The 19,816-nt window shown below is 36.5% G+C and overlaps 1 protein-coding gene across 1 annotated transcript; it reads right to left on the bottom strand.

The window, feature by feature from the left end:
• Positions 1–17: 17 nt before the first annotated feature.
• ERMP1 (endoplasmic reticulum metallopeptidase 1) lies at positions 18–19,810 on the bottom strand. The gene is made up of 16 exons (XM_085307218.1): positions 19,682–19,810; positions 18,461–18,762; positions 14,438–14,565; positions 13,984–14,089; positions 12,956–13,102; positions 11,645–11,737; positions 9,976–10,188; positions 8,888–9,108; positions 8,420–8,458; positions 6,656–6,830; positions 5,869–6,059; positions 5,148–5,300; positions 4,402–4,604; positions 3,529–3,644; positions 2,822–2,985; positions 18–1,560 (listed from the first exon to the last, which is right to left on the bottom strand). The coding sequence occupies exons 3-16, from the start codon at positions 14,531–14,533 to the stop codon at positions 1,396–1,398; spliced, it is 2,082 nt and encodes a 693-aa protein (XP_085163344.1). The 5' UTR covers positions 14,534–14,565; positions 18,461–18,762; positions 19,682–19,810; the 3' UTR covers positions 18–1,395.
• Between the last annotated feature and the right edge of the window lie 6 nt (positions 19,811–19,816).

The raw sequence follows: 19,816 nt of genomic DNA, 5'->3' as shown, positions 1-19,816 counted from the left end.
AAAAGAAAAAAGGTTCATAAAATTTTCTTTCACAGGTCCTTCAGATTTTTCAGTACTTAGGCTTTTATTTGCATGCTACTTGGCAATGCTCATGAGATGAACAAAACATGAAATCTGTGTTAGTGTGGTATCAATGTCACAGAAAAGTTTATATTTAGCATGGAAAAAACGATAAAGAAGTTTCTTTAGTTCCTGAAATTCAAAGGATTCTCTGTATCTGATGTTAACTAACTATTACATTGCATTGGGGGGAAAGAAAAACAAAACAAAACAAAAAAACAAAAAACACACCTTAGGGATAGAAAACAAGTAAGTGGCTTCAGACCTCAAGGCTTGCCAATTAAAATTGGAAGCTATTCTAAATCACTTAATGTCATTTGTAAACCTTATCCTGTGGAAATAGATAATCCACAGGAATTAGATACTCTTTAAAAAAAAAAAAGACATTTTAATACTTTCCTTTACAGAAAGCAAATTTTACTGTTACATAAAAAAAGTGTGAAAGTGTTAACAAAGTGCAATACTGTCACACTACCAAAAAATCTCTCCAAAGGAGATACCAAAATATAGCCAACTCTAATAAATTAGAAGTTTATAACCAGAAATTTAGAATTAATTATAAGACATCTACACAAAGGAGCGGTGACTCACTCTTACACAACAGATGAAGTCACATGCTAATATGCTGATACTTAAAGAACTGAACAATAACACAAGTGCAAGATGATAGTTTGATCAATCTTACCTATTCAAGTTGCAACACAAGAGGCAGAAGACTAGCACTAAGTTTGTTTTTAACAGAAAAATAAAATTTGAAAAAGATTCTAAATGAATATTTACCACATTCCATAATTCCTAATTTTCTGCACTGTGCATTTGCCAAAGACAAGGAAGGCAACCAAGAGAGGCATTATAGCTACCAGTGACTTCCTCCAGTGACTGAAGTGTTTTGCAATCCCCCAACATGTAAACAATCATCTTTTAGCTGAAGGTTTAACAGGACAGATAGTACTGGCAGGAGTCAGTCCCCACATATGTACTGTTATACTCAGTGTAACAAAGTAGTTTCTTCATGAAGCCCTTCTCATTATAACTGCCATTATATTATGTTAATGTTACCTCCTCAAACACAGTCTTCATGTTAAGGACCACAGTAGTCAAATTACCTTATCAGTGGAAAAAACAGCTGAACTGGATTTGCATAACAGAGCATTGCATTTTCCCCAGAAACCCAGAGACAAGTAGCCCCAATTAGCCATTTAATAGCCCAGCTGCCACAAAAACACCATTTTGTACTTAAGTTTTCATGAAAGTATCTGGCATCTTGTCAAAATTTCAGAATTTATTACAGCAGCATCCTAAGACAGAAATTATTATCTTTGCAGAACTGCAACATTAAAAGACAAAAAGATCATAAGTGGAGGACCAACCAGAAGAAAATATCCAGTTTGGAAGTCTCTCCAGCAAGGCATAAAGTTCAGGTGACTTATGATCTTCCCCAAAGAAATAATGTGCTGCTATGGCCAGAGAGACTATTCCATCAGCGTGCTTTTCTGAAGCCTGAAGATAAGAAAGAGCAACATCACATTTATGGTTTGTTTATGGCTTCTAGATACAAAGTTAATACACATGCCTTTCCATAGACTTAATATCTACACAACAAACTTGAATCCACAAGTCATTGCTCTATACATTAGAACATTCCCACTTYCCTCAGAGGTATCGCTAAGTATATAACACAAGTTCAATTCAAACTGAACTCACCTAGGTATTTAGATCACAGTGCTTCTGACATGTTTACGTAGCTCGCACATGCTCTAAATATTTACTCAAAACTGAACATTCATATCTTTTAGGAATTCACCATGACAAATCAAGATATGAAGCCTAACCTAGCATTTATACTGATCTTTCTATTGCAAATCGTTAGCCTGAAAAGCCTTTTCTGCCTACCTTTGCCATGGCAATCTTGCAAAGCTAGCTGTACTGCAGATTCCTATCTACTTTTACCAGACAATCTTCTGAGGGTACTTGCTAAGTGTTTAGGCTGCTTGATGCAAGAAGAAACAGRGGCCTTTCTGAACTTTCACAGGATTTTTTTAATACTTCTCAAAAGAATAAGACACTGTGAAACCTATAATAAAAACTACAAGTTTGCAAAAAAATTCTTCAGTGGCAATTTTTGGCAGTTGGAAGTAATACCCTAAATCCTACTGAAGTAGTAATTCTGAAAGCTTTGCTTTGTTTAAGAAAACAAACCCTTTATAATTCTCTTCAGCTTCAAGAGTAGGAAACTGGGAACTCTAACTTCAAAAAAAAAAAAAAAAAAAAAAAAAAAAAAAAAAAAAAAAAAAAAAAAAAAAAAAAAGGACACCACCCCAACAACACACACAACCCAAACACTGAACAACAGGAAAAAACAACCCAAACTAAGAATACCATGCACACAAAGGACATGGAAGAGAAATCACAACAGGAAAATGCATCCTGAAGTATCAAGAATAAAACCTCTTAGTTCATGAAGTTTTGTTTAAGATCAATGAAACTCTAATTTCAGTCCCAAGACTGGGGAAGTAAGTTATTGAAATAAACAAGGAAAAGTCTTCTCCCATTGGCTATTTGAAAAGCTAGTGGACAAAGCATCAAGATACATGTGAACTGATAAACAGCAGAAGGACGAATGAAGAGACTGAGAAGCTATAATTAGGAACTTTGAAATAAAGCAAGGTTTAAGAAAGTTGTTTTAACATTTTTCACTCATAGGAATGCAGAAGTGGTAAAACTGGGACAGACTAACTGTCTCCAACAGTTGCATACTCACTGTTAATTCTATCCAGAAGCGCCACGGCATAGCCTGCAGCCCACGGGAGTAAAACACAAAGTAATCTCCTCCTACACTAGCAATCGGCCTTCCATTTCCAAGAGACCAGGTGGACAGAGTTGACCCTTCGTGTGGTCGAATATACAGTGACATGTGACTGGGACCTACAGACAGGCAAATACAGGTATGTGTGTGTGAACAAGCGAATGCGGGAAAAACCCTCTACACTGCTTCCTTTCATTCAATCACCTGCATTCCTAAATGTTAACATGTAGTCTCTATATTATTACTTCATACCTTCAAAAAAAAAAGATATAGCTAAACAACTGTATTCTCCACAGAAAAATCTTTAATTATTTCTGAGCAGTGAGATAATAAATGTGTTTGCCACAGAGAGGGACAGAGCTATAGAATGGATTTCAAAAAGGGACAAGCTAAAGAAAATAAAAATAAGGCTTATTCAAAACAGACAAGATACTAGTCTTCTAACAATTGCAATATGACAACCACAGCTTCTAGTGTGTTATGAGACTGAATTAATTACACTGAATTAATTGCCAATTACACAAAACCAATCAAGCTCACTACCTTAGGAATGGCACAATAACCTTCTGTAGTGGAATCAAAACCAAATTTTAAAAGGTAGTGGGACAGGGAGAGAAAGGAGGAAGAAGAAAGGAATCAAACCAGAAGCTTCAGTCACTCACCAGATACTTCAAAACTTAACCTCACAGAATTCCAAGGCATTAGCTCTTTAGCCAGAACTTTAAAGTGAACAGGGCTTGCTGGCAAAAGTTTTGAAGCAGGAAGATACCAGGTTTTCCTGTAAGAAAATGGTTAGTTTTTAATCTCAATGCAGCAATTGGACACAATAAACATTAGAAGCCAAGCATAAGTTTCTGTATAGCTGACTGTGTTATTACTAAACAAAATATTCAACAGCTATTTATTCTAGCAAAAGGAAGTTTAAAAATTAGCAACTTGTAGCCAGAAAAATATTTGAAGGGCACAAAAATAGAACAGTTGTCACTAGCGTTTTCATTCATTACTTTAATCTCTTAACTGAATTTACACAGCAGCTTGAGAAACATTACAATAAACAGGGATATTTTAATCTCCAAATTGCAGTCACAAGTTTTCTGGGGAGGAAGCAGGCAGTCACAGCAGCAGGTTTTCTTCTAAGGAGACTAACTACTCCAGACTTTCTCCATTATCAGCAGGAAGGGTGGAAAAGAGGGAGAGCAAAATGGACATGTAAACATGTACACTGAACTGCCCTTTATAAGGCCTCCCATCACCCTTCTTTCCACTGACTACCGAGGCGAAGTTCACTGCTGCCAACATCAATTTTCATGAAATCCCCCAAATTCCTGCAGCAGAACCAGTCTCTTGCAGAGACTGTTGCGAAAGACACTATTCCTAAAGAGAAATGGAGATGGAAGTGTCTTCCAAAGTGGAAAACTTAGTTACTTTTAACCAAGACGAGCCTTACGTTTTCTTCTCTTACTTAAGCTAAATTGCATAAATATCCAGTTTTCTTTGGCCAGTAATTTCTCAAGTTAAGCAGCATTCACACCAACCGGAACATAAAATGCACTGGCAGAATCCAAGGAAGGCCACAAAAAGGAGCCCGCTCCTCACACTGAGTCCTAATGGTGTCATTGATTTCAGGTATATGGGGAGTTATGTGAGATATGCCATTATAATCGAATCCATTAATCCATATACCAGAGTTACTTTTAACCAAGTTTCCATCTAGATCATGAAATCTTCTGCTTGTGTGCTAGAATAAAAAGGAAAAAAGAAAACAAAAAGGACACTGGAGTCTTGCAAACTGCACAGTCAGAGGTGATTCCATCCTCCATGTCAATCCTGAAGGTCTCCTGTACATTCAGTACGCTCTGAACACTGTATGCACTAAGTATTTACCAACACGAACAGAGAATTACCTAGATAGAAGTATACCACAAAAAACATCTAAATTCAGAAGACCACTGTCCATGTAAGTATTTATGCATCTCCCATCACATCTATTTTTTAAGTGATAATTGCTTACTAAACTCTCCTGGTAAGGCTTAACCTTACATACCCTCCCACACCAAATTTTTCTGGCATAAGTGAACTAAATAGAGAAGCTGGGCATGAGAAGTATTAGTAATTCTTTCAAATCCAGAAATAATCTTATACTTTTTCAACCAAGTTAGTATTTTCTCCCTCTCAGAGCAAGGGAAAGGTTGCTGCACAATGGTTTCTTTCTTAAGCTTTATAAAATTGATAGCTGTTTTAAGCAACACAGAGGCAATATGATATGCAGGACTTCTCTTACCTGGAGAAAGACTCGCTTAGGCTTTGGATTAGCGGGATCAGAACTGTAAGGAAAGAAGATACCACTACAAACAAGCAGCAGAGTGATGACAAACACAGTAGTTAGAGTTATTAATGTCGTTTTTGTGCTTTTGACAAGGTAAATGAAGTTAATCTATAAGGAAAAAGAACAGCTCAGTTACAGAACTTCATGACTCGGAATTAAGAGACACTATTTGCATCTCTTCTAAAAATCTAATTATGGAATTAAAAGTGTATTCAAGAAAGATGTCATCATCACAAGTACTATCTAAGATCCTTCTTTGTAAATCTCAATACCTAAAACTAAAAGAAGAGAGCACTTCCCAGAGTTAAAAAAAAAAATCCCTTTTTTAAAAACATCTACCAACTAAAACATCTATTTGTAGCAAATAAAGTCTAAAGTGTTAYACAAGCATTATTCACTCACATGCTATACTTCTAAAATGAATGCCTCTTTAAATTCCAGCATTAAATTGCACATTTTATACCAGTCTTTGCTACATTATACAGCAGATTCATTTTTCTAACCACTACTTCAATGAGTTTTTGAAATAATGTAATACACAGAATTTGCAAGACATGGTATTCTTGGTAAGTTCCCTAGCATAACATTTTTGTCAAAATATCATTAATTTCTAATATTTATAAAAACATTAAACTCGAAAGGAAAGTTTTAAACAACGTTTAAAAATTCTCCTTACAAAATAGGAGGACAGAATCATAGCRATGGCCACAATTAATCCTGCCAACACTACATCTGGTGGAATTTCTGAACCACTTCGTCCCATGATAGGAGTGAACATTTCAAATACAGTCCAACTGAGGTACATCACATACAGATATGGAACAAACATTCCCAGCATGTACATCATGATAAACCTCATTGTAGCACCTGTATGGGACAGAAAAAAACAAACAAACAAACAGAAGACAAATATGCAACAGCTCATAGGATAAAAATCATATAGTTATACTATCTACATATATAGTGCCTCGAGGCCCAAATACAACACTGGTTCACATACCCAACACTGATCAAAAAGCAATTCTCATTTTGCATAGGAAGTACAACATTTTCAACAATGTCATGAAACTATTCCAGTATAATAATAATAATAAAAAAAAAAAACTAAGAGGTCTTCCACCTCAACTACTGTTGAATTATGACAATATTTATAAAAAGCTTTACTGTCTATCTTCGTAGTAGATGATCAGTTATTATAATCCCATATAGGGTCATTCTTCTTAGCATGAGAACTGAAACGTGTTTCAGACTTTCTAAACAGCTTCTCCATAGTCACAAACCGTCTTTGGTTCAAGAACATTTCCACTTGCAACAAAAAAAATACTACCTGTGTACTCTGACCACTCAAAACTCACCAGTTCAGGATTTATTTTTTGCTTGTTTCAACAGCAGCTATGGGCAGAAAACACCCTAATACACATAACAAAGACTCTTAAATACACGAAGAAATCCCAGATTCTTACCTTTTTGCCTGAATTCTTTATGGCTCATCAGCTTAGTGATTAAAGGAAATGCTACCCACAAGGTACAAATGAATGCTGAACAAAGGCCTATCTGAGTAAATATAGCCAGTGCTATAGACCAGACCATCAATGAGACATCAAAAAACACATCTCCCAGGTACTGTTCACTCATATTCTGTAACAGAAGAATAAAAACTGTCACTGAGCAGAAATAGTCTGTGTATCACATCTCATTACATAAAAAGAGAAAGAATTTAACCACTAAAAGTGTTTAGTAACACAGGCAGCGTCAGAGGGTTTGCAGCGCAAGATTCTTAATTGTGAATTATACTAATAGTTCTAGCCAAGAGAGACTGCTGCCATGCACAATGGCTATCAGAAAGCATTGTGTTGGATTTTGGGGAGGGAGAGAAGGGGAGAGAAAAGGCAGTTGCCAAACCTACTTCAAAACAAAAACCTAGTTAATTCACAAGTTAGAGTCACTAACAAAATACACTATTTCATCAACACCTAGGTAGTACTTATGATAGGCAGGTAAGAGATCAGTTTCCAAAAGTTTTCATGCAACTCTTAAAAAATCAAAGTTGCAGAAGGCAGCAGAACCATACATTACAGTGCAAGCTATAATGTGCAAAGAAAATCACAAGAAAAATGTGATACCTCATTGGCTGATCTGTTATCAGACAAGCAGCAGGTAAGAATATGATCCAAAAACTGAAATAGCTGGAGAGTTAGCCAAAGTATGCTTTCTTGTCAGTAACAGCCACTACTCCAGAAGACTGGATGATGGCAGTCAAACATCTATATTGAAAACGCCTTCAAGAGGATTTCCATAAGGAGGCAATAGTATTTTACATATACATGTGCCAATTCATTTAAAAAAAAAATCTTCAAAAAACCCCAAAACATATTTCTAGATGAGGATATGATAAATCCACCCACAGGTTTCCAGAAAACAAGATTTCTGTAAGTTCTTAAACTTCAAGCATTTGTATAAAGTTGGACTTGGTTGACAAATTAGGTTTCCTAAATTCCCTTTTTCAAAGCTTGTACAAATAGCTAAGAAAAGTAATTAAGAGATGAATGATATCAACATGCCTAAAACCTGGAAATCTAAAGCAGGATCAGAAAGCAGGCAGAAATAGACTTACCTGCTGGATAGCTCAAAGTTTCAGAGTAATACAAAACCATGTATGCAACTTAGCATTTAGACATTTTGGATTAACAACTACAACATTACTATGCTAGTAAAAGATTGTTTCTGCTAGCCCATATAGAAGAATGCTAAACAAAGGCAGCAGTATCACAACACAAAATGACAGCAATGCAAAGGTAATGCACACCAAACCTCTGCCTAAACCTTACAGATATCTCATGACTTATATCTACTGCAGAAAAGGACACTACAAAGAGCTCTGTTCCATGTCCAGGTATGGTGAAAACAGCTAATAACTACCAGAATAATTATAGAAAGGAGGACAAATATTCATCTAGAAAGCTGTGTAGAGTACATATATTGAATATAGTAGAACAGAGTATTAAGCAAAAATTCTGATAAATATAAGAAAAAGCTCTCATAAAACATCTGAAAAAAAGTGAAAGTATTTCCTCAGAAGATGACTAGAAGTGACATCACCAAAAGAACATGAATAATACAAAGACAGAGCAAAAGACAAAAGGAATTCCAAGTTTGGTAACAAAATATAAATAGATTAAATGAAATCAGAAAGAAAARCAGTAAAATATACACAAAGGACACAGTACCAAATGATTAAACTGCAGGAAGCTGTCTCGCAAAGACATCTGGAAAAAAAAATCTAGTGAGATTCAAGGAAGAGTTGGATATTTATGTAGATTCTTTAAGTATCACGAAGAACATCAAAAGATATTTAAAAACTAAGACCTCTGCTTCAGTTCATTCTTTGATCTCTGATGGYAGGAAGGGTAAGGAAATATTACTCTGTACTGTCTTCCACAACACTGTTGCCTCTTCCTCAGTAACCTATAGCAACCACTATAGGTCATTAGCAAAGAAAGCTGTAAAACGAAAGGTGTTAATTCTGATTCTGTAGGGCAACATATTTGCTTAAATGAAACAATTTGACAGAAACATTTTAAACGCCTCTGGCCAATACACAAAACAATGTCTCTTCTGTACCAACTCAGAAATCAGTCTTCCTCAGATTCCCTGGGAGACTGCCCTTCAACATTAGCAAGAAATGTCAGGCTTACCTTGTAGTAGAACTTCTTGGCTAGTACATGCACAAGAATGAGCTTAGCTGTAGCTGCAGTGCCATACAGAGAGACAGAGACATAGAAATGGGTATACCAAGAAAGAGACCGTCCAACGAGAGAGATGAACACTGCCACAGTAAGGACAGTTACCAGCGCAGAGATCCAACTTAATAATGTTAGGCCAAATGCCATAAAGAACTTCCTCAGGTTATTAACAGCTACAAAGGAGAAAAAAAAATGTTATTCAACAGACCCATATTCTGTAGCAGACTGAAGATTAATATTAGCTCTGGAGTGAAATTATTTTAAAGACTAAAATAAGACTGCATTAAAAGTCTATTTTGAAGACTTCTGAAAAACAGCAGTCTAAGGCACTGTCCATCCCCTTGCAAGTCTTCAGCACTGCAAGATGAATCCCCAGAGAACTATCACGTTTTTTTGTGCCAACTGGTAGAACTTTCTGTAGGAACTGGTAAAACCATCCTAAGTCTTAGAAAGTCTCCAAAAAATTGCAGAGTTGATTTCCATGCAACTTCTTGTTACCTCTGAAATGTTTTCTAGATTTTTTTTAGTATACTTATATGCCTCTAACGCAAAGGTCTAACTGAAGGATTTTAATTGTTATAGGCCCTTCATTACATTCTATTATCTTCCCCTTCCTCATTTAATATTTTGTTATTTGTTCCTGTCTATAAATAGATTTTAACTAAACAGATGTTTCTAAAGCCCCATCTGTATGATTAGAGAAAGGAGTTAATCCAGATGCTAACCAAATTTAAAGTTTCTTCCATTTTCAGATCATAAAAAAAAAGACCCAGTTGAAATCTTCATGAAAGAATAAGGGATGTAACCATATGAATTACAAAAGCTAAGCATTTAGGCCTATTTTAGTCTTACTTCATTGTAATTTTTCATAGCTGAGAGATTTCATCTCTCAAACACAAAGCAATTCCTATGGCATGCTGCACATCTAAAATTCATTTCTGGAGTTTAGATAAACACATAATGTTGTAACTATTGCTAATAATTAACAGAATGAGAAATAGTTAGCTTAAAAGTTTTTTTCTTTTTTTAATTAGACTTACCTCTAGCTTTGGGCTGTAATACTTTTTTGCTTAAATAAAGAAATGCAATTGCTGCTATTACAGAGTTAATGATGGTGCCAACACGCGCAGGATAAGCCAGGACAAACAGACCAAGTATATCAAAGAAGACAACATTTCCATGTTGATACTCAAAAGATTTAGCCAACTTATCTGATGTTGCCAGGTATTTTAGGACAGCTAAAACATTATCACCTGTCCAAAAAAAGGAGACAGACAGCATAACTATACAGAACATTTATGCACAAAGAAGCAAAGCTACTGAAATCTCCTCCTTCATGAGGAGGATGTGAATACACAACTGATTATCCTGAATGCCTATTTTATGCTATACACTTCACAATATTTTGAAAAAGTAATGTATACAATCCATAAAGTAAGTATACTTGGAAAGCTTCATGTTCTGGAAGTGTGGCAGTATCTCAAAAAGGAGTGAGTAGGCAAGTTTTCAGCCCACAAGCACTTCTTCAGGCCTGATATTAAAGTAGCAGACCTCAGGGGTCAACACCAAAAGAGTAATTTTCTGCTTCTCCTCTCTGTCTCTATTAACCTCACCATATTTCGCTATGAACTACCTATCTTTGTTTGGAAAGCTGTAAGGTAGAAGCCAAGGAAGTTATTTTCCTTGGTACAGATCACATGGGTACAAATCACATTTTTCCTCATACAATACAGTTGAAATAGATGTAATCAAAGAAGAATCATTGTTCTCAACTTTTATTTTGCTTCTACTTGACCTGTAGAAGTTTTTATAGCTCAGCAGTGGTTTTTTATTTTGTTTTTTTCTCCCCTCTCCTCTTCACCACACTGACCAAACCATTAAAAAAAAAAAAAAAAAAAAAAAAAAAAAAAAAAAAAAAAAAAGCTTTCCAGTAGGGATTTATGGAGAAAGCATTACCTTCTCTCACAACTGCATTTCTGCAGAACATGTTTAAAACTCTTATTTGTAGTAATATTAGATTTTCATTCCCAGAATTTCAAAGCTACAGCCATAAGATGAATATGGAAGGCAATTTCTGCATGTTTAGAGATGGCAGCAGTAAAAATCCTGGAGTTACCTAGATTTATTTTAGATTCTTCTGGGAAACAAAAGAACTCAAGTGTAATTTCCTGTTTCTGTAGCCCATGAAATAGCTTATTATGAACAAGACCTGTTAGGATGAATTCTATTTATTCACAGTATACAGACAGTATAACATTATTGCAACACTAAACTTTAACTGAGACCCACTCTCACAGAAAAGAAAAAAAAATGTTAGAGGATCAGTCTTGATACCATCTACTTAACTGTAAGCTTCTCACAACGAAGATTAATCAGTGAAGGTATATATATGAAAAATGAACACAACTCTGAGCAATAATCAGTTATCAACGAATGTAACTCAATGAATGTAGTCAAGATAGCTAGATTATAGTCTTAAATACATTCCATGGTTAAATACATTCTGTATTTCCATAACCTATTTATAGGTTAATATTCTCCTGGAACTGACCAAACATTATTCCCAATGTATTTCTGAAGCAAACACAGAGCTAAATTCTTTCTTTAGAAAGCCATCCTTTTAAATTATGAATTTCTTGAGATATGGAGGTKAGAGCAAAATAAACAACTCTGTAGTCCCTCTATTTAGTAAATTTTTGAAATACCAACCAGCTCTCTGAATGGAGTCTGTTAAAATTCTGTCTGATGTGTCATATTTTGTGTGATAAATGTAACCGTTTTCAATAAAAGCCAAGTCTATTCCTACAGAAAGAAAAAAAAATAAAATTGTGTAAATGTGAGAGCTCAAAAGAACATGTGAAAGTTAGACATATTTCATTCAAAATGTAATTGCTCCACTTTGCAAACCAACCCCTTTGCTCAGATAAACAGAAATAGCCTGCTTTGTAGAATGAAGACTAATTAGCAGTTTCAAACTTGGTACTTTCTAAACATTTACTATTAAAATAGAAATCTACTCTGAAAAGTAATGAAAAGTAATACTGTAGAAACTCCCTCAAAATGCCAGGTGTTTTCTTTTTACTTCTAAAATGTAAAAAGCTTTTCTAATGCTTAGTCTGAGAACTCTTTACAATCCAAAGAATTTATAAAAATAACAACAAAATTACCAGTTGAGGTTCTGTAAACTGAACTATACATTCAGTATATCCCAAACACTGCAGACCCTCAGCTGCATATGTCTACAAAGCTCCTGTCTACACTTTAAACTGTCAACAGATTTAGCATAGGCATAGTAAAGCTCCCTGATCCTATCTGTGTACAAAGAGTAACAAACTAGTTTTTGAATTCAACCATTTCATTTCTGCTGGTTCAAAAAAAAATGAATTCTCACTGACATCTGTTATGAACTCAGTATGATTCTGATTGCACAAAGAACAAATTGTACAAGATCAGCTACTTGATTTTCATGCTAGAAATGTATTTTAAAACAGTTTAGAATGTGCTAACACATTTTGTCCTAAGAATCACTTCAATCACTTCAATTACTCCAGTAACAACCCATGTTAGATAACAAGGATTTTACAGCTGTTTACATTCCTCTGAATTGTGCTTGTTCAGATTCTGTTTTGTGTTCCACACTTTTCAAGCACTCATTTTCTCCTTTTATTCATTACAGTTACTTGCTTTTAATTCCCACAAGCAGGTTATTTACTAACATCACTACCAGAATGTTTCAAAATAGGATATTTAACAGCAGACTTATTTCTGGAAGCGCTTTCCTTACTTTACTTGTTTTCCACCATATACTTGCTGTCTGGAATACTCCAATCTCCAAACACATGCTTACAACCTACACTGCACACCAAAACTGAAGGCTTGTGCACTAGGAAAGATGAGAAAATTTGCTCCTAAACTGAAAAGAAAACCAAATTTGAGGGAGTGCTCACACTAATCAGCTCACAATCTCCTTGTTATAAACTTAGACAAATGGTTACATAACAGTATCTTCCAATAACATACCTGGAACATTGCCAAAGTCCCTGTAGATACGGAAGTCTGTATCTGCTGGGATAATACCGCTCTGAAATATTTCCTGTGCTACCACAGAGGCAAAGGGATGTTCAGCTGCAGATACATATGCTTGCACCAACCAAGGATTTTCAGGTCCTAATAAAAAGGGCAAACATCTCACAAAAAATATTTTGAACTTCTGTTAACATATATACTTCCCTGGAGTTTTTCTATAATACTTTTGTTACCATAGACTTTTAATTCTGTTGCTCCAATAAGTACACTGACTTCATTTGTGTTGGCTAAAGGACTCTCAGACTTGAAAGAAGACTCTCAGACTTTGCAGCTACACTGCAAAAAGGTTGACCCCTTGAGTGCTCAGTGACAAGACAGATAAACATCCTGCAAACAAATCCTGTATTAATGCAGCCTTTAGCAGAGTTTCCATTTGATCACTCATGTATTACACATCAAAATTCTAATACAGAGAAAAGTCTCTTCACTGAAGCATTTATGCAAGACAACAATTAAACAGGCACAACAGTAGAAGCCAGTCTACAGTCCAGCCAGGACAGCACAGAAGTTTAACAGGTGCCTATCTGAGGAGTTCTTTTTCTGCTTTTTTTCTGGGCAGCAGATGGAATTCTACTGCCAATACCTCTCCACAGACATTTTGAAAGAATTGCTGTCAAAATAAAATAAAGCATACCCTATGAAAGCATGGCTATGAAAAGATACGAAAAAAACATCAAAATTCATTTTTCACCTTGCTACCTTGAGGTGAAAGAGAAATACAACTTCTGTAATTCTATTCTACACAGGTATTTCCTCCCATGAGAGGAATTTCTGTGGCAGTGTTTTAGTCTTCACATATCTACAGATGTAGAGCAACTTACTGGCTGCAGACAGTTAATCAAAAAAAGCACAGAAGCTCCCCTGAAAGAGTGTTGAAAGCAGCACATAAACAAAAGACAAATCTACATTACCTACTACCAAATTACCCTGGCACAGACATGGGACACAGCACATACTCATACCTGTTTGAAAAACAAGTTCTTTGCCTCCTACACCTGCTGCCTCCAGGTTAATAAAAGCTCTGATCAACTTGGCCCACTCATGTTGTGTAATGAAGCCATGACTAGCCTTGATGGGAAACAAAGAAGATACAGGTCAAATATCTTCCAGACCAGCCTAAATATTCTTTTCCATCACAAATAATCACACCTCAACAACTGACAAGGCAGCAAGATCATAATTAATGACAGATCAAGGTAGAAGATCAAAGTCTTCTCATTAAATTCATACGGACGATATTCTTAATCTAAGTACATTTTTTCCCTTTGATAGCAAGTACGTCTTCCTCAGGATGTTATGACTGGCATTTAACTAATATTTCAACAGCTAGAATACAAATCATATCTGCAGCTGCTTTTTCCTTTGTCAGAATCTTAGAGTTTTGATATACATTTTAGTATTTCAGAACATTCTTACCTGCAAAATATTTTCTTCTGCACCATTAAATAAGAATATGACAGTATGCTGCAGGGGCTCTGACGATTTTGAGAGAGTGTTAAGTATTTCTAGCATCACTGAGCAGCTAACAGCATCATCGCTGGCACCTTAAAATAATCAGTAGAACAGCATGGCTTATAACAAACAGAACTGCAACAAAGACCAGAGGAGAAAAAATTTGTTGTTCCTATCAATCATTTAGTCTATGAGGTGCAATTATGCCAAACTTCAAAGTATTTTCTGCTACAGCTTGTATCCTCTGTCTATACTAGCTAGCAGCACAGAAGAAAGAAAAATAATGTTTAAGAATTCAAAGAAGGTAAAGTACAAGATATCTGATCCAATATTATTCTTAAAAAGTAGACTGACTAGGTGGCTCAAGTTGAGAATGTTCCTTAAAAATTCAGTCTGACATTTTTACAATTAATCCTACTAAATGCATCTCCCCTCCAACAGCGTTAGATAAATGATATCTTAAAATAATTTGAATGGGAATTCTGCAAAACCCGTTCTCCTGCTGGTGATAGTTCGCTTTTGGTACATCATCTAGCTTAATAAGCAAAGTGATCATTGCACTTGTTTTTCTAACAGTATGAACAAATGAGGACAATTTTCACTTACAACATAATCTAACTTAAAAACCCCAAATACTTCCACATATCACCCTAAAACATTCTATATATAGCTACAATGCATTTAAACAAGTGGACAAAGCCACAGAGCGAGTGACTGCAAAGTAAGGCATTTGGAAGCAAGCATACACCAAAATTCAGACCTTTGTAACAATCCTTAAAAGAAAGTATACATTATGATATGGTATTTTCATGATCAATACTTTCTACTACTTACTACCCTCAGCTTCCTTTGCTCAGGACCTCAGTTTCCTGTTCTCTTTTAGTTCCTCAACCAATACTTTATTCTTGACTTATTCCCAACTCTTCCTCCTTCCACCAAATTTTCATCTTGATTAAATGAGTCTTTTATTAAGGTCTCACAGTGCTGCAATTCCCTCACTTATGTGCAAGTCCTAGCCTCTTTCCACCCCACGCTAATCAATAAAGGTTAGGAGCAATGGGAGAAATTCACTTAACTATTGTAGCCTAGGTTGCACACAGCACGCTCACCTGCACTCAGAGGATGAAAGTGTGCTCAGCGTTGTTTGCCACAGTATGATTCAGCACACTATTGGAACAGACTCACTGGCTGTTAAGATTGTCTTACACATGAATAGAAAATGTAGCTTTTCCAAGATTTGTAACTTGGCAAAATTCAGATGCATCTGCCCTCCTGTGAAAAGGGCATATTCCTGGCACAAATAGCAACCTCAAACAAACGTTTAGCCTTAGCTCATTGTACAGAAGTACTTTAGAATTAAAAAGAGAGAGAGAGAGAGAGAGAGAAGGAAAAATCCACCTATGTTTCTCTAGCCTTGTTCTGCCCTGACAAACTTAAAACAAAAAAACCCACTAAGATAACTAAGATATCCACTCTAAAGCCCTGATTATATTACTATCTGAATTTATCAGTAGCTTACCCTTTGCCACACTGAATTCTTACGTCTAGCCTATGTTGTGCTGAAAAATAACACAGAAGTGTGATTACATTTCAGAAGTCTCACTACGAGGCTAATGGAATTATTTCTTTCAGACATGTATATTTATATCTGATTAAAATGGCCATAAAGTCATAGACCACAGTACGCAAGCTCAGAGAAAAATTCAGCTCCAAATATTCAATATACAGCAAAATTCTAAGTCTTCTTAAACTGACCTTATAGCAAACACCAGCAACCTAAGAAAATCRTATTATCATGTCTCTCCACAGAGAGAACTTCAAGGATACTTCCACCTTCGAACTTACACAGCGCATTTAATTCCCCTTTCTAATAAACTGAAGACTAATATAACAAGAAAATTGTATTAGGAATTCATAGTTTACATTTTTCCTTCACAAATTTTATTCTCACTTGCATCTTTTGCTAAAAGGATGCTAAAGTTTTCTAATGCTGAAGGTCTAATGTTTTACTGAGTTTTTTTCTACTCCTTCTCCTTGCTGCCTTCCCAATAGCATACTAAGCTACACCACTAGCAAAAGTGACAATTCTGCAACTTTAACTTTGCAAGAAATATGTATGTGAAAACATCAGTGGCACCTTAAAGATAACTTCAAATATTTAAATAGCAGAACATTTCACAATGCATAAAATTAGAGTAATATTAAAGGAAAGCAAACAAATTGTATGTTTGATAAAACAGATATCAAATCTGTGCAAAATTGGTACCTGTGCAACAAACAAGCTCATTGACCATTAATCATATCAGGAAAGAATATGATTATGGTGTCAACAGAAGATTGACAGAAGAGTATCTTTTATTATCTGATATTCAAATGTGTTAGTCTGACATTGAAATATCAGAGACATGTTGACTTTGCCTCTGTAATTTTTGGTAATTAAAACAAAGGTGTGAGCAAAGAACTTGAAGAAATACCAGCGAACAGAAAACAAAAGATTCTTGCCTAGGCTACAAAGTGTAGTATGTACATCTTTCATAGTAAGAAAATGAAAGAAAAAAAAGTTTTCTCACTCTTTACCACAACCCACAGTTGTGGTAAAGAGCTGTTTTGTAATTAAGGATAAGCTTACAGTTTGACGTTAAGCTCCTCYGCAGGTTTCTGTGTAATCCTATACAAATCACTAATATTTCTTAGGCACATACATGCCAGATTGGTGAAATACATCACTGTCTGAATAACTGTAGAAAAAAATTAATGCATACATAATCCAGTGTCACAGACCATAGCCCCTGACTTGCAACTTTTTTTTGCTTGTCTAGGTAGTACTTAACTGTTCTTGGGATGAAATTACTAGTGTATGTTTAAAACAGACAAACAAAAAATAAATCCACCAAGAACACAACTGAAATTTTACTACTGTCCTGAAAAATAGGATGTTTAATCAAGAAATAAAGCATTTCAGGCTGGAAGCAAAAGCACGTAAGTATAAAAGTTTTGCTGGTAATGATACAATCTTTGGTTCTTGAAAAATACCTTTAGATTTCAAATTACTGAACATACTGGAGGAGCTCCAGTAGCTGCACTACAATTGAAGTATAGCAAAAATTCTGGAGGTTTTATAAAAAGTATAGTAGTAAGAACATCAGCAAATCGATACTCACGCAAACACTAACCTCTTCACGTGGCCTAAACTAGCATTTGTAATAATGGGCATATACTTTTGGCCTAAGTGTTACAACAAATGTTTGTGTGCAGTTTCCCACTCCATACATGGTTTTCACTATGTCAGGAAGGTATTCACAAAGATCCTTACACTCTCACAGCAATAGTTTTTTGATATGATTAGATCTATAAAAATGCAAAAGGATAGGAACCAGAAAGAATACTGCAGTGAAAGCAGTACTACAGGTGAGGTACATACTATTAAGGCAACAGGATATTAATCTTTGATCCGTATAGGCTTTTGAGACAGCAGCTTTGAGTGAAGAAAAATTGCCATGGCATAAGGATATAATAGTAGAAATCTGAAGTAAAGTATGATACTAGCATTGGGAGAGGAAAAAAGAAAAGCACATTATGGTTAGTGAATTAAAAGGAAAAACACAGGAAATCTCTGGCACAAAGCAGCCTATGGAGTGAGTATCAGATTTATATCAGTACAGAAATAAAGGAAGAGCTGAACTACAGGTAAAAGCATGTGAACTTGTATAAGTAGTCAATTACAGGAAAGGGGGATATTAAAAAAACTTTCTAGGAATACAAATATAGAATCTGTAATTAACTGCCTACTAAAAAATGACAAATCTTGAAATATACTGATTTCAAAAGGACCAACCTGTTGCTCTAAATAATGAATTTTGCCAAAATCAAGCACAAACAGTTTTCTAACAGGTGGCTATAAACATGCTATGAAAAGAATAAGTCACCAAGAAAAAGCTCTACAGTTCATAGAATGCACAGAAATGCAGAATAAATGTATGGACCTACCTGGAGTATTTGGTACAGAATCAAAGTGACAGTTGGCTAATACTGCATGTTCAGCTCCATTCTGGGGTTCCAGTTTCACTGCAACACTGGTTATGTTTGCATAGTAACTGGTAAAGCCTCCCAAGAAGTCAATGCTGAAGGAGCCTGTGGGCTTCTGTATGTCTATAAAAATCCTGTGAGCATCCGTGCTTTCAGCTTCAATTGCCTTAATTTGTTCTACGAGGTAGTTTACTGTATGAATTTCATTTTCTGGACTTCCAACTGTTCTGGGCCCAATTGCTGTTATGTCGTCAAGATATCTCCTACAAGAGATAAATTACACATTCAGCACCAATAAATTTAATATGTAACTGATCCACAGCTACAACATTTTCGTGTACCCTTCTACTTCAAAACTCACAGTAAGCAGGAGAAACTGAAGGCAATTAGACTGTAAATGTAGTCAGACATCTAAGACCATTACAGTAAGGACACAGAACTGGTCTTTGCTCAGGGCTCCTTATCCTATCTGTCATGATACTAAAACAAGTTATTAATTTTACGTTTCAAAAACAAATCTCTCCATAGCATCCAAGAACGAAAAAGATCTTGCTAAGGATACAGACGTTGGCTACACACATTTTGCATATACATACACACACCCTCTCCCTAAATATGCACATTCTTAGTAAGATTTCCCCTGAGCCAATTAACAGCTAGACACATAATTTGCTTCTCAAGGTAATTTTACTATGAAAGATGTTCGACTACAGCAACATCTATTTATTTTAAGAGCCAGCCCACATGAGAGTGACAGCACTTGAAGCATTTTGGTTTACTTTCTCTAAGCACCCAAACAAACCCGGCGCTCCCGAGGGGCAGCTCCAGAGGCAAGCACGTTGCCAAGGACACCAGCCCGGCCGCCTGGGGGATACAGAGGGGCCGATCCATTACTGTCCCAGTGGGACTCCCGCAGTGCCGAACAAAGCGTCCCCGCTAACTCCGGGCGCGGTGCGCTCTGTAAACCGCGKGAGCACCTCCGAGTCGGCCCTTCCACGGAGACGAAGGTGCCCGACCGGGCCGTTCCCGGGAGCCTCATCGCGAGGCCCCTCCCGACAAGGGGACGTTACGGGCAGCTGCCGCCACCCGCCGGGCGAGGCCGGCCCCAACGCAGCCCACGGCCCCCGGCGGGAGGGAGGGCCTCGCGGCCCCGCCGCGCCCGAGGCGGCCCCGGCCCCGTACCTGGCGCGGGAGGCGCTGAAGTCGCGGACCCCGCCGCGGCCCGGCCGGCTCAGCAGGTGCCGGTGCGAGACCAGCACCAGGGCCCGCAGCGCCAGCAGGAACAGCAGCACCAGCGGCGCCCCCCGCGCCTCGGCC

Source organism: Rhea americana, unplaced genomic scaffold (genome assembly GCF_003343005.1).
Source record: "Rhea americana isolate MKP2758 unplaced genomic scaffold, rheAme1 scaffold_103, whole genome shotgun sequence".
Taxonomy (NCBI): domain Eukaryota; kingdom Metazoa; phylum Chordata; class Aves; order Rheiformes; family Rheidae; genus Rhea; species Rhea americana.
This window is presented reverse-complemented; position numbering and strand designations above follow the sequence as displayed.